The 15,704-nt window shown below is 43.4% G+C and overlaps 1 protein-coding gene across 7 annotated transcripts in view; it reads left to right on the top strand.

Annotated features, from left to right (window-relative positions):
- Positions 1-15,704, top strand: part of kank1a (KN motif and ankyrin repeat domains 1a) — a 313,072-nt gene that overhangs the window by 271,481 nt on the left and 25,887 nt on the right. For all 7 annotated transcript variants that reach the window (XM_078214318.1, XM_078214319.1, XM_078214317.1 and 4 more), the window contains one exon: positions 15,371-15,538. In XM_078214318.1, coding sequence (XP_078070444.1) covers positions 15,371-15,538 — 168 coding nt within the window. The remainder of the gene's footprint in view (positions 1-15,370; positions 15,539-15,704) is intronic.

Raw genomic sequence — 15,704 nt, 5'->3', positions numbered from 1 at the left:
GGCGAAAACCTAGGGCTGAATCTTCCATGGAGCGGGCTCATGTTTTCCTCCCTTAGAGTAAGAGCTCCACTTTTCTCAGCAGGTCCGAGTCAAAAATGCAGCTGAAGAACGTGGAGTGTAACTGCTCCTTGAGACCTTTAATATAGATTAGGATCATCGGGGAAAAGCAAAGTCACATGCCCTTTTTACAGCACTAGTTGCCAAGTCCCAGCCAATTTGACAAGGTGGCAGAGAAAAAGTAAAGTCAGAGGAGGTAGGGTGATTGGGATGGGGAGGGGTTGTGATGTCAGGAGTGGGGTAGAATAGTTGGGGACAGTCAACTGATCAGGGTAGGAGTAATCGGGGGTTGGAGGGTGTGGTCCGTACTGTAGGGGGGCGGGGGTCAATGGTTTGGTTACCCAGTGGCTGGGGATGGTTTTAATCCTTCTAACTTTCCTGGGTAACCATTCGTGAAAGTTAGATGGAACCATCTGAATTCCCTGACTTTAAATCAGAGTTTTGGAGAGCGCCGAGCACAAGAGTGGGTACTTGCCCCAAAGTTGAAATTTGCCGGGAAATTCCGTCAGATGTTTTTGTGTTGGGGCTTCCAAGAGGTTCCAAGCACAACATCAGAGGTAACACTAGTGTGCATGCCTCCAGAGAATGGAAAATCTTGGCCCCAGTTTAACATCTGGGTAGCTATACAACAGTGCCTCCCCCCCCGCAAAATCCCAGTACCTGAATCCCCTCTGACACCCTAAACCCCCGACCCAACCCAACTTGCCCCCAACCTGATCCCACTCCCCAGACCCACCTAACCACTCACCCACTTGCTGCCCAACGCTTGATCCACCCTACCTTGCACACTTACCTTCTCTCCATAGCAGTTTTCAAAGCAGCTTCGGGGACATTGAAACATTTTATTTACCGGATTGCAGCAGCTCATGCTGTGAGAAGGGGGCACGGCTTCCGAGCAGATTCCCTGTGTTGCTCGTTGCAAGGTTTGCTGCACTGAGTTGGATTTGAAGGATCATCCATTTGAAGTTTGCTCAGAAAAATCAGAGCAAGATAACTTTGCATTTTTCTTCCCTGATCAGGGTCAGAAATGGGATTTCCTTTTATTTATCTTCTCTCCATATTTTGGTCATGTTAATTTGAAACGGAATGATTGGTTTAATGCTGGCTTTGCACTCTGTGTGACAAGATGCATGATGGGATTTGACAGGGTAAGTATATTCTTTGACCTGAAAGAATGTACCAGTGCTTGGAAAATACTTTGCTGATTACATCATTGTGCTACTGCCAAGGGCTGCTGCTTGGTCATTAACAAAACAATATGCGTTAAATATAATCTTTGTATTTAGAAATGTTTGATATTTGCCAGTTTGTCTTTAATTGCATTCAAAGTTGCAGCTTTTTCTTTTGCTTCACTTTATATTTCCCTGCCACTTAAAAGCGGCTAATTTTGCACAGTACAATTCCAACAGAAGTTGGAGATGACAGTATCATTATAGACCTGATTCTGTAACCAGGAGTCACAAAGGGTGAGCATGGAGCCCTACTTCATAGAAATCATAGAAACCCTACAGTACAGAAAGAGGCCATTCGGCCCATCGAGTCTGCACCGACCACAATCCCACCCAGGCCCTACCCCCATATCTACCCACTAATCGCTCCAACCTACGCATCTCAGGACACTAAGGGCAATTTGTAGCATGGCCAATGAACCTAACCCGCACATCTTTGGACTGTGGGAGGAAACCGGAGCACCCGGAGGAAACCCACGCAGACACGAGGAGAATGTGCAAATTCCACACAGACAGTTACCCAAGCCAGGAATCAAACCCAGGTCCCTGGAGTTGTGAAGCAGCAGTGCTAGCCACCGTGCCGCCCCAACCACTGTGCTACCGTGCCGCCCTTGTTTTACCATAAAACAAGTCTTCAGTGTAATTTTATTCTAATTTTGAACTGTTTTTGGCAAATTAAATTTGCAAGTTTTTTAACAATTTTGGGCCATCGTGTAATGTTTCTTATTGCCGCGTAGGATCATGCAGCAAGATGCAACTTTATAGAAGGTTCATCATCCATTGTGCCTTCACTGACTGAGAAGCGCGATTCAGTTGGACCCCATTCTTCAATTCCCACAACCCTGCAAATTTCCTTCATACATGCGTCCAACTTCCTTTTTGAAAGTTATTAAATGGGCCAGAAAGTCTGAGGCAGCCACAGTCAGATTGCCACTCTACTCCTTTTCATTCACCCAGGTTGGGAACTGTGCAATTCTCACCCGCTCTTCTGACCCAGGCCAGGTGGGAATTTATTGGTTCCCAGATACTTCCAATGCAGGGTAACAGAGTAAGGGAAAGCGACGGGTTTCCCCATCTCCTCCCACCCCCCTCCTCCCATTTTATGACACCAGTTGTTGTAAACCAGGTAAGTTTAAAACTAGGGAGGATGTAAGGGCTGGGGGGTTGCATGAGTTGGGATGGCCACCTAGAATGGGGGTCTAGGGGATAGGCGGTGGCCAGAAGTTCATCAGATATAGGAGCAGAATTAGGCCATTCGGCCCATTAAGCCCGCTCGCTACTCAATCATGGCTGATTTGCTCCTCATCCCCATTTTCCTACCTTCTCCCCATAACCTTTCAACCCATTACCAATTAAAAATCTGTCCAACTCCTCAAATTTACTCACTGTCCCAGCATCCACCACACTTTGGAGTAGCAATTTCTATAGGGATTCACATCCCTTTGGCAGAAGTAGTTTCTCCTCGACTCTGTTTTAAATTTGCTACCCCTTATCCTTAGACTATGACCTCTCGTCCTAGGAAGCCCCACCAGTGGGAGCATCTGCTCCACGGCATGTCGGATGGGGGTCAGGAATGTAACAACCCAGTAACTAGAAGTGTTTTTAATCCATTTATTTTTCTGCTCGGAGTCAGAGTCCAAAGTCTTTGTTTTGATTTGAAGTATTGGATGGCTCCTGGTGCAGGGTAATTGCCATTCAGAAGTTTAAAGTGCATTGCAGACTACAATTTGCTGCAGAAATAATTTTTCCTCATCGTGTCACCTCTGGTTCATTTGCCAGTTAGCTTAAGTTTGCATCTTCCACTTAGACTCTTCTGCTGCTAGAAACCGTTTCTCCTTATTTACTCTATCAAAATCTTTCACAATTTTGAACACCTAACAAACTTTCACCTTCTCATTCTCTGCTGTAAAGAGAATGAAGAAGCTTTTGGAAGGAAAAGTAGAAAAACAGAATTTTGTTGAAATGGTGAGGATGAGAAATTTTGGGATTGAGTTATGAATCACAGGAAATTAACATGCAGACACAGCAATCAGCTAGGAATCCAAGTGACATGCTGGCCTTCATTACAAAAGGGTTGGAGTGTACAAGTGAAACAGTCTGACTGCAACTCTTTAGGACCTTGGTGAGACCACAAAAGAGTACTGTGTACACATTTGGTCTCCTGACCTACGGAAGGATACACTGGCTTCTAGCCTTAATGGGCGTACAGCAAAGGTTTACTGGACTGATTGCTAGGATGAAGGGACTGTATTTTGAAGAGGGCATCAATAAACTGAGCCTATATTCCATGGTGTTTAGAAGCATGGGCTTGATAGGTTATGGATGGGGTGTTTCCCCAGGCTAGGGAGTTGAGAATTAGGGGGTCATAGTCTCAGAATAAGGGGCTAGCCATTTAGGACTCAGTTGAGGAGAAAATCTTTTATCGGAATGGCTGTGGATCTTTGAAATTCCCTATACCAGCAGTGTTTATAAGTGGTTTCTTCTCTTTCCAAGTTTTACCATGATCTTTTCTGCAATTACTAATGTTCTTTTTGATTCATTCACATCTGAACCAAGGAGGAATAAATGAATCTCCTGAACAGAAAGATGATGCACAGCTGGACCTCTGCCACCAGTGCTGCTCATAGGGAAGAGACTGTCGGAGTTGCAACTTGTTTTCAGCTATAAAATGAGTTGAAATTTTAGCGACATGACTCGACAAATACAGCCAAATTAAAATGAGTCTTAAACGTATTCATCAGTCAGCTTGCTGAAGAGAAATCTCCATCTCCTATTTTAATTTCCTTTCACATGGCTGGCTGAGACAGTGGTGGGGAAGGGAGGTTTGTGTGTAGTGGATAAATAGTAAATTTGAAGTTGTGCATAAAAGTGTTTTTGGGTTGACAACAGCTCCTGCCAGCTTAATGATAAAGAGGTGAGCGGGGCAGACAAATTCACGTACAATCGCTACCAGCAGAGTCTAGGATTCAAAAGTGGTAAGTGAAACTGGAGAATAACATTTGTGGTGGAGACTGAGGCACATGTAGGAATGTAGAGCCAGTCTGTTCAGTTGGATAATTATGGGCTTGTGTTTGTGGAAATACTTCAGATTTTTGAGATTAGTCATGTGGCAAAAATAAATGTGTGCAGTCAAAACACATTTTGATTATTTTGTGAGCTGTGGATGTTAGCAATCTGCATGTGTGTGACTGATACCAATAGCAAATGGAGCAGTTTAAGCTTATTGGTTGTATCCTGGGGATACTTTTGAAGTTAGGGACGTCACGTGATGGATGATAAAGGAATAAAACTATAAAGTTTTTATAGTTTTGATGTTTTACTTTCACCGGTGTATTTAGATTAGAATTTGCAGATCATTACATATCCATCTCCTGAGCAATCAGGAACAACACTTCCAAAGCCGTAGTCTTCATTTCGATGGTTTTTAATTTGGTAACTTGCCACTTTCCACGTTCTAAACAAACACAAAGCTGGTGAGTTGGAAGACGCTGCAGTCTGGAAAGAGGACAGTCTGACATTGTGTTGTAAATTTAATCTTCATGTTTCTTCAGTCGTTTTTTTTCCCCCTCCTCTCCCAAGCTACACTCCATTCACTGACTGGCAAAGAATTGGCCTGAATCTGGGCATTCCTCCCGCCTCCCCAACACACTCACGCACTGCACACACCCCTGCACAGATACGCAGGCATGCACGCACTGGCACACATACACACTCAGAGACAACAGGGCTCCTTCCAATTGCTTCTCACAGTTACCCAGCAGAGATGAGAATCAAGTGAGAAGATTAATGTGATTCTTTGTAACGGTCAGTTTGCAATCCATTTGAACCTTTGAGCTTCATAATGTGTAAATGGCAAAAATGATCTTGTCCAAATTGCTCCCCTTCTCTCCTGAAGACACTGAGGTGATCTGGGTTCAAGTAGCCTGCTTTCAGTATTTTAGTCCGTAATCATATGTACACCTGGGCAGTTGAGTGTTGGCAGAGTATTTTGTTATGGGGATCAACATAGCTCAACTCTGTCCTTGCTCAATATGTCAAGTCTGTAAATCTGAGGTCACTGGCGAACATTTAGAAAGGGGACTATATTATTCCTGTCTTAGCTCATGGATGCTGAGGCAAATTATATAGCAACATTGCTATACCTTCCTGGCAGGTATTATCCAATTTAACACAAACTAGATATTGAACTTGGAATTTTCCCAGTCTTTCTGTGATGCATTCCACATTGGAACGTCCACTTACTGACTGCAGTTGTTGAGGACGAGGGAGTGGAGGAGACTTGGGGCAATCAAAATATTTTCCGAGAAGCAAAATATACTTCCTCCTCCATTCAGCAGATGGCATTTAGTTTAACTGCCATGAAAAAGGCTTTTGTCTGATGACTCGCATGGACTTTAGCACCTCCAAAAGCGTTAATGCACATGGGAACGAAAGAAAACAAAGTCACATGCAACTCCCGTTTCATTTAGATAGCTTAAGATAAAATCATCCTTGTGCAGGGGATATTTTCAGAAAATATTTTTGTTAGGTTCAACCTCATTGGGCTGGGGAACGTGTAACCACAGATGGTTGAAGTCTGAGGTTGCTTTGATAGGAAGAAACTAAGGATACTGGCAATGATTAACGTGGCAAGCTGGTGTAAACAGGGATTTGTTTTTATGGGTACTCGCATTTCTGTGCGTGAAATTCAGCCAATATGTTTCAGTTCACCTGAACAGTGCCATTACTTGTCCTCCTTGTATTTTACACACGTTTTAATTCCCTGTGCATCAAGCAGAACGTGCTTGTTCAGTGGAATTTAGGCAGCCTGATCTTGTCAATATTAGATCACTTGCTATTTCAGCAAATTTCCTGATACTAAACACACCCATTTTTGACTTGGAGGGCAGTAAGACAGACTAGTGAATCCAGGGAGTACTGATAGTTTTAGGTGACTCTTTAATGTTGGAAAATTATATTTTAAAAATGGAAACTGAATTTTATTCTCCATACCGAACATTTGTAAAGAGAGAAGTAAAATTTGTTTCCTCCTGTATCCCCTTCTTCAGAATTCTTGTCAGTTCAGGTGATGCTGTATTGCGTCACTTCAAAAGGAAAACACCAATGTGCCTTTACAGCATTTTCCAACTTAATTCTGCATGTATCGACATTTAAATTCATATTCAAAGTTTTGGGATTTTTTTCATGTGTTTAATTCTTAAGCTAAATAGTTGCTTAGGTTTAGTTCCACGCGGTTCTGGACACCTGATATCACACCCACGTGGGAGCCTTAACTTACCGTCCGATCTTCTGACTGTCACAACTGAACCCACTCCTATTAGGTTGTTAAGAGTGGGTTGCAAGTATCAAATTCACCCTGATTAAACCAAAGGAACGAAGACTAATTATACCGTCCCTATCAAGGTGAGGGAAGCAATACAGATGAAATTGCATAGATGATCAACATCTATATGAATCAACTTTCCACAGGATCGAGTCATTGAGCCATCAGTGGGTACAAGTATATATTCTATTTAGTGATGTTCAAATCCTATCTTCCTATGTTGACTGACTTGTACCAACTAATGTCCAAATTGTGCATTATTTAAATTGATTTCCCAATTCGACCATGAACAAGTATGTCTCTGAAAATCCAAATATCATTATACTCAGCTCAAACCTCTGGTGCTGATCTTTCCCCCTCAATACTTAGAGTAAGCTTGAGTGAGGCAGCAAGTAGTTAAACCTGTGGCCCGCTAACGTTTGGAGACTATGTTTAAAGGTTTTCATAGAATCATAGAAACCCTACAGTGCAGAAGGAGGCCATTCGGCCCATCGAGTCTGCACCGACCACAATCCCACCCAGGCCCTACCCCCACATATTTACCCGCTAATCCCTCTAACCTACGCATCTCAGGACTCTAAGGGGCAATTTTTAACCTGGCCAATCAACCTAACCCGCACATCTTTGGACTGTGGGAGGAAACCGGAGCACCCGGAGGAAACCCACGCAAACACGAGGAGAATGTGCAAACTCCACACAGACAGTGAGCCGGGAATCGAACCCGGGACCCTGGAGCTGTGAAGCAGCAGTGCTAACCACTGTGCTACCGTGCCGCCCTGAGCTTGGAAGTTCTGCTTGTCAAACATGCTGACAATTTGAGCCAATTGGGAGGAAGGTTAAAGCTGGCGGTTGAAGAGGGAGGGTGATCTTACCAAAAAAAATTCTAAGTGCTGCACGAGCATGAAAACGGGAGAGTCTCGAACCCATTTTCTGGGCAAGCTCCCATTCGCTATCTTAAGACACTTTGGGGAAAAAAATGATCCAAATGTGTCTATTCACGCTAGAGGGTTGTATTGCGCATATTCCCTAATCTCCCAGTACACTGTGTACAAGAGTACTAGGAATTTGTTGCTCCCTCCCCCGCCGATCGTTGTCCCGATAATCTCCGATGCAGAGTATAGAGTATGAAGCTCCCCACACGCTGCCCCTGGGCACTGCCTGTCCCTGTCCCCAACTACCTGGGGAGCTTCAATAGTCTCCTGGTCACCGGCCATCACATCGGGTCCCCGTTGATGGGGAACTATACGTGATCCTCACCAGTGAGGATCTCCATTGGTGAGGCCCTTAAGTGAGCTTGGATGATTCTGTGCTGGGCTCACTGATAATGTTAAAGTTAGAGAATTAAATATTTAAATCAGCCAAGGGCGCGTGGTTGATTACTCTGGCAGAACAGGGCCGATAATATAGAGAGGGGCTAGAAACTAGGTGTGAATCTGGCTTTTCGCTTCTCGCTCAACCTTACTGCTCGCCACGCCGATCGAGCAGCGTGATGAGCTGGTAAGATTCCACCCCCCACCCCCCCAAAAAAGGCATCAGGCCTCTGTGCCAAAACTGTGTCCACAAGTCCATGATCATCCTGGCGAACCATAGTGACTCTCAGTTGCTTTGTTCACTAAACACTGCCCCTCCACCCTCCTCTCCGTGGCTATACAAAGTTGTCATAAGCTGAATGCATCATAAACCAAGTATAAAGCAGAGAATTCAATGCAAGGAAATGGAGCAGTGTTGCTTGTTCCTTCCAGTACTTACCGTGGTGCATATAAACCTGAGGCTGAAGTATTTAAAACTTTGTCCAGTGTTTGTGTAAAATGCAAGTAGGTGATTTTTTAAACTTAGAACAAGCTAAGATATGGGAGAGCAGTTTGTGTGTCTGGACTTGTAGTTTGTAGACAACAAGTCTGTGCCAAGTGAATGCATCCGCTGTAAGCGTGTCTTTCTCTAACCTCTCCAAGGTTATATAAGGGAGCGGGTAGGAGTATCAGAACAGATTGCTTACAAACCTCAGTCACACCTAGTATTCCCTGTGATCTGTGCTTGTATACAGCTGCACAGTCTTCTCTACCTTTCAGCTAAGATCAAGTGTCAGATGAGCCCTAAGATGGGGTGCAATGCCTTATCTTGTCAGCTTGGATCTTGTTTGTCCTTTTACAGGGACTTTGAATTCAGTTGGATATTGAACCTTGTTTTTGGAGCAAGTAAGGAATGGATTTGGGTTTGCCCAGTCCATTCTGAGCATTGGCTTTGTAACTTTTAAGAATGGAGGAAAAAAATGTTTTTAAAATTTCTATAGTTATTTGTGCAGGCTGCCCACAAACTGAAGGTACCATGTGCTGAAATGAACAAGCCATGCAAAACACAACAAATTTAGTGGAGATGTTTGTCATACCGTGAGAGGTGCAGGATCAGAATTAGACATCTGATCAGTAGCATGCAGAGTATGATGAGATAGTGTGGTAGCCTGGGCCTTTAAGGGGACGTTCCCTGAGGGCCATGTGATCAGGCCAGACCCTAAGAAGTGTGGAGGTGGGAAGCCTTGCCAATCGGGTGCAAGGATGCATATCCCGGGTCAGAGGAGGATCCTCAGTTGGAGCCAGGGAGGATTGTTGACTAGTTGCATAGTTCTGTCCGACCCTTTCATTGTAAATACCTATTTATCGTTGACAATAATTCCTTTGTTTCTTTAAGCCATATCGAGTCGCCCTCGGTTTATAACAGAGAATGACTGTACCCAGAAACTGTTCATATTCAACACATACAAAACCCTTGCTATCCCTGAGGTTAAAGATATATCGGAAGGACTGCCAGAATCCTGACCCTATCATTTGGGAGCAGGAGGAAGCATAATGTTAGAGGACATTTAGTCATTATGGGGCAGATAGCATCCATTGTAAACAGGATCGAGGACTCCCATGTACTACCTACCTGATGCCAGGGTGAGGGACCTCTCGAACTATCCATGAAGCTATATTGGAGAGGGTAGGGGAGGATCCAGATGTTGTGGTCCATTTTGGAACCATTAACCTCGGTGGTTATGGATCCCTTGATTATTACATGAGCCAAGTATAAATTGATATAGGGATAAACAGATTAGGGAGGTGAATTAAAACAAAATGCTAGAAAAACTCAGCAGGTCTGGCAGTATCTGGGGGGAGAGAGTTCATGTTTTGAGTCTGATGTAACTTCTTTGAAACTAAAGATTAGTAGAAGTGTGATAGGTTAAGTTGGGCGGAGGGGCAGGTGGAGTAAAATTGAAGGTCAGGGATAGGTTAGAGGGTGAGGGATTAAATACCAAAGATGTCATGGAACAAAAGGCAAAGGGAGTAGTAATGGTAGTAGTGGAGAAACAAAGTATTGGTCTAGGCATTGGTTAACAACAGAATAAAATCAACTTTGTCTGAAAATAAAAACATAAATACAAGATACGAGGTGGCATGGGTTTTTATACATTTACGGGATGTGGGCTTCACTGGCTAGGCCAGCATTTATTGCCCATTCCTAGTTGCACTTTAGAAAGTGGTAGTGAGCTGCCTTCTTGAACCACTGCAGTCCCTGAGGATTTAAAATGGAGGACAGAGTTCAATTTCTGAAGTGGTTAAACTCGAAGTTGAGTCCAGAAGGCTGTAAAGTGCCTAGTCAGAAGTTGAGGTGCCGTTCCTCACAGCGCGTGATGGGCTTCACTGGAACATTACTACAGAAAGATGAGCAGGACGATGGACTGAACTGGCAAGCGATCAGAACGTGGGCTGAGCCGAGGTTTTCTGCAAAGCAGTTATTTGGTCTGCATTTAGTCTCCCCAGGGTAGAGGATACTGCATTGTGAGCAGTACATATAGTAGAATAAGTTATGGGGAGGCAAACGGTTGTGCCTAGTGGTATTATCGCTATGCTATTAATCCAGAAACTCAGCTAATGTTCTGGGGACCTGGGTTTGAATCTTGCCATGGCAGAGGGTGGAATTTGAATTCAATAAAAAATATCTGGAATTAAGAATCTACTGATATCGATTGTCGGAAAAACCCATCTGGTTCACTGATGCCCTTTGGGGAAGGAAACCTGCCGTCCTTACCTGGTCTGGCCTACATGCCACTCCAGAGCCACAGCAATGTGATTGACTCTCAACTGTCCTCCAAGGACAACTAGGGATGGGCAATAAATGCTGGCCCAGCCAGCGACACCCATGTCCCAGGGAGTGCTCGTGAGGAAAGGGTAGTATAAATACTAGTTCCCGAGTAAAAAGCGAAGAGAGTAGAACAACAATCAAAATTGTGCTCTGGGCATAATGGATAAAACGAAACGATGCACAGTAAATTAAACCAGGAGAGGGGAATGGAAATATAAAGAAAGAAGCGGTGTGGCTCAGTAGCACAGTGGTTAGCATGGCTGTCTCGCAGCATAAGGGTCCCGGGTTCGATTCCCAGCTTGGGTCAGTGTGTATGCGGAGTTTGCACATTCTCCCTGTGTCTAATGGAGTTCCACGTGCTCCGGTTGCCTCCCACAGTGCGAAAGACGTGCTGGTTAGCTGCGTGAGCCATGTTAAATTCTCCTTTTGTGTACCCGAACAGGCGCCAGAATGTGACGACTCAGGGATTTTCACAATAACATCAATGAAAGCAGGGCAATATGGGTTGTGGGGCTCAAATGAAGAGTTCTTGAAACAAATGCATGGAGTATAAGAAACAAGAAAATCAATTCCAAGTGTAAACTTAACTTGGAGGGTGTGACATATCTACAACACGACTGCAAAATGATCATGAATTTTAACCAACTAACACAGGTTACAAATCTAAATAAGGGAAGATAGGGAATATGACCTCAGGATTGAAATATACAATCACTTCACTGGTACAAGAGGAGATAGCAAGTGTAAGTGTAAAATTAAGAAATGCAAAAAATTGTAAAACTCTAGAGGGAGCTCTGGTAGTAGCTGTGAAATGGCCAAATGTGCAGATGCAGAAATTAGATACATGTGGCAAACAGTGTGGTTTTAATGGAGAATTTTTAGCTTTCATATAAATTGGGATAATAAAGTTGCTCTTGTCAGAAATATAGTGAATTTCTTGTCTGTGTTCAGGATAGGTTTCTGCAACAATGAGAGGACAGGCTCTGATGAAGGGTCATCCAGACTCTCAACACTGGCTCTATTCTCTCTCCACAGATGCTGTCAGACCTGCAGAGATTTTCAAGCATTTTCTGTTTTTCTTTCAGATTCCAGCATCCACAGTATTTTGCCGTTATATTAAGGACAGGCCCATATTAGGTTTAGGAATGAGAAAGACTTAGTTAACCATATGATGGTACATGAACATATATCTAATAATGGCCATATGATTGAGTTCAAAGCAGAGTTTGAAACAGTTACCAAGTTTCTAGATTTTAGTAAGGATAACTTTGATGCAATGAGACAGAAACTGTCAAGTGTCAACTGGAAAATCTGTTGATGGGTAAAATGATAGAAGATGAGTAAAAGGTGGACAAGAAAATATGTCATAGTTTACAGTTTATATTTTTTTAGTTCTTTCACTGGATGTGAATATTGCTACCTAGACCAGCATTTGTTGCCCATCCCGAATAGCCCTTGAGAAGGTATTGTTGACCCACCTTCCTTAAACCATCTTCATCCATCTGGTATTGATACACCCACAGTGTTGTTGGGAAGGGAGTTTCAGGATGGTGAAAACATGGCTCAAGTGCACAGATTGGTTTCCCTCTGAAGCCCTTTGTAGAGATGGAGGAGGTTAAACATGGTTATATATTTCTAATATAGTTCCAAGTCAGGATACTGTGTGGCTTGGAGGAGAACTTGCAGGTGGTGGTTTTCCCATGCAATCTGCTACCCTCATCCTTCTTGGCATTAGAGGTTGCAGGTTTGAACGTTACTGTCGAAGGAGCCTTGGGTGCTGCAGTGCATCTTGTGTTTCGTACACATTGCTGCCGTTGTGCATCTGTAGTGGAGGGAGTGAATAGTTAATGTGGTAGATAGGTGCTAATCAAGCAGGCTGCTTTGTCCCATTTGCCAAATGCGACAGCCAGTTTTTAGGAGCGAGAGGGTGGATCAGAGGCAAAGTGGGTCACTTGTAAACGGGTACTGGTGAGATTGTAAATGACAAAAAGGTGATGGCAGACATGCTGAATAATACTTTGCATCGATATTTAGAGTAGAGGAACAGGATAGCATGTCTGGTGCCCCAGGAACCTAATATTGAATCAGGAAGGCCAATAACTGACTAAAATTAATATAAACAAAATAATATTGATGAAAATAATGGCACTGAAGTGTGACAAATCCTGAGGAAAAGTTGGCTTCCGTCCCAGGTTGAAACAAAATAGATAAAAATATTGCCGTTGGCTGAACGATGATCTTCCGAGGTTTTAATTTGGTGAATCATATATATCACTCCTATTTTTAAGAATGGTGAGAGGGGAAAACCCGGGAATTATAGACCAGTTATCCCCACGTCTTTTGTTGGGAAATTACGAGAGTCTAAGGCGAGAGTGACGAGAGGACCTTGAAAAATTTTAAGTTGGTCAGCGAGAGCCGGCATGGACTTGTAAAAGATGGGTCACACCTGACACAACCTGATTTTGCTTTTTGAAGAGGTGAGCTAACTGCTGGTCGGGGGACTGGCTACGTGGATTTCTAGAAGGTATTTGATAAAGTCCATCATAAGAGACTGCAGGCTAAGTTGAAGCTCATGAAATTGAAGGCAAATTATTGACCTGGTTAGGAAATTGCAAGAGAAAGTGAATAGAGATAATAGATGGGTACTGCCTAATTGGGAGGAAGTGTCTCGGAGTATTCCGCAAGGATGTGTTGCGGCCACAACTATTCACCACATACGTTTGCTGTTGACACAAATATTGCTGGCATTGTAAGAAGTGCAGGTGGCAACACACGCTTGCAAAGTGACATTACAAGACATGGGGGCTGGTTAGATCCGTCGGCTAAAAGGCTAGTGTGTGGCTCAGAATAATGACAACAGTACAGGTTTGATTCCCATTCTGGCTGAAGTAGACTTGGGGGCCTGCCTTCTCACCCTGAATGCAAGTGGAAAGTGTAAACTACCACTGACAAACTGCCATGGAAATGGCTCTGGATGAAGCCTCAGTAACATTGAGCCAAGGACCTGCCTTTAGGAGGAGCACGCAGCAAGGAATGGATTAAGCAAAGAAGCACAACTGTGACAAATATGCTTCAATGCAAGCAGATGAGGTTCTTGACTTTGCACTCCATTTTTCTGACTTTGCCATTTAAAAAATACCCTTTTTTTGGCCCAAAGAGACTCCGGGGAGGGAGGGACGGTTTATGCTGTGGTTAAATGTAGTAGACAGGTGCAGAAAATTTATTAAATAGATTAATACAGTGCTGAGTTCTATATCACGAAGACGAGGCTTTCATCTTTCCTCCTCGACTATAATGCCTAGCAGGCATTGTAAATCTCTCTCCTCAAGCACTGTCCCTCTCGCTTACAAAACTTAGTGTCATCCGCTCCTCAAACTAAACCTCACTCCTTCGTTCTTGCAAGCTGCTGCCCCATCTCCAACGTCACTTTCCTTCCATGTCTCTGGAGTGTGTGATTTTACAGACATTTGCCCATATTTATCACAATTGCCATGTTTGATTCTCTCCAATAAGGCTGCTTCCCTGGTCATGGCACTGAAAGGGCCCTAATCAATGTTTCGAATGTTGTGCTGTGACCGTTCTCTCTACTTCCCCCGAGCTGTCTGCAGCTTTCCACAGGGTCAACCGCATCTTTCCCTTCAAGACCTGTTATCCAGCTTGATAGATTGCCCTTGCTTGGTTCCATTCCTTCGTACTGGAGCAACTCCAGCAATGGCCTTTTTTCCAACACTCTGCTGTTTGTTAATTCTGGATTCCCCTAAGTATCTTGTTTTTGGATTCCCTGCTGTACGTCAGCCAAGTGCTGCCTGTCAGCATTGTCATCTGAAGGGATGGAGTCAGATTCCACGTGTACAATGATGTCACAATACCTTTCTCAACGCCCGGTGGCTTCCGCACTCAGATTGCTTGTTCATTATCCAGTCCTGAATAGATTGCAATTTCTTTCAATTAACCATTTGAAAGACAAAAACAATTATTGTCGTTTTAAAGCCCATACCGTTGCAATTAATTCTGTTACCCTCCCTAGTTACTTAATACTGTTCAAATCCTCTGCATTTTATTCAATCTGGCCGTGAGCTACCATCATATCCTTCTCATCACAATTACTGCCTACTCCTTCCTCAGTTCAGCTGCTAAAATTCTCACGTGTGCCTTTGGAACTGGAATATTCCAATGCTATTTCTCCTCCATACTCATCCAAAACTCTGCTGCCCATATCCAGTTCCTAAACCTTGTACAGTTTACCCATTGGTCCTGACTTGATTCTGTCCATTGCCTCCTGGTCCACCCAATTCATCCAATTTAAGATTCTCGTCCTTGTTTTTATATCCCTTTAATGGCCTTCAGTTACATCATTGATGGATCCTTTCCAGGATATTCCGCGATGATCTGTATTTAGTTTTGAGGATATACAACAAGTATGATGTAGTAATATTTGATTACAATAATACACCTCATCAGTAATGTTGCTAGACTCCTGAGTATTTTCATATTTCTCAATGTACTCCTAGCTATCCACCTGATGTGTAATATATACACGGGGAGAATTTCTAAGTAATTAACTGCAGATTTAGAAACGTTACACCTTTTTGCTGCAGTACTGCTGCTCCATACTGAAAAATTGCCTTGTTCCATTTAACAGGTGCAGGAACTGAGCAGTGTTTGTGTATCCAAACTGCCAGCAGTCTTCTGACTTCTACAAATTTATCAACTTTAAAGATTGTGGACTCCAGTGAGACCTCACCACAACAGGAAGGCACACATCTTCAAACTGTCTTAACCAATCAACAAGCAACATCTGCACCTCTTGGTATGTATTGTGATGAACCGCATGACGAGTGTCGCCTTCAAGAGCGAACAGGCTCCTTGAGCACCAGTCCAATAAGGGCAGTCTGTGGTGACTTAACTGCAATTTCAATTAAATGAAACCCAAAGCTGAACAGTATTGTTAATAATATAGTATAGGGTGGCAGAGT

The sequence above is a fragment of the Mustelus asterias genome, chromosome 6, assembly GCF_964213995.1.
Source record: "Mustelus asterias chromosome 6, sMusAst1.hap1.1, whole genome shotgun sequence".
Taxonomy (NCBI): Eukaryota; Metazoa; Chordata; class Chondrichthyes; order Carcharhiniformes; family Triakidae; genus Mustelus; species Mustelus asterias.
Note: the sequence above shows the minus strand (reverse complement) of the source record. Positions and strands in the feature narration are given on the sequence as shown.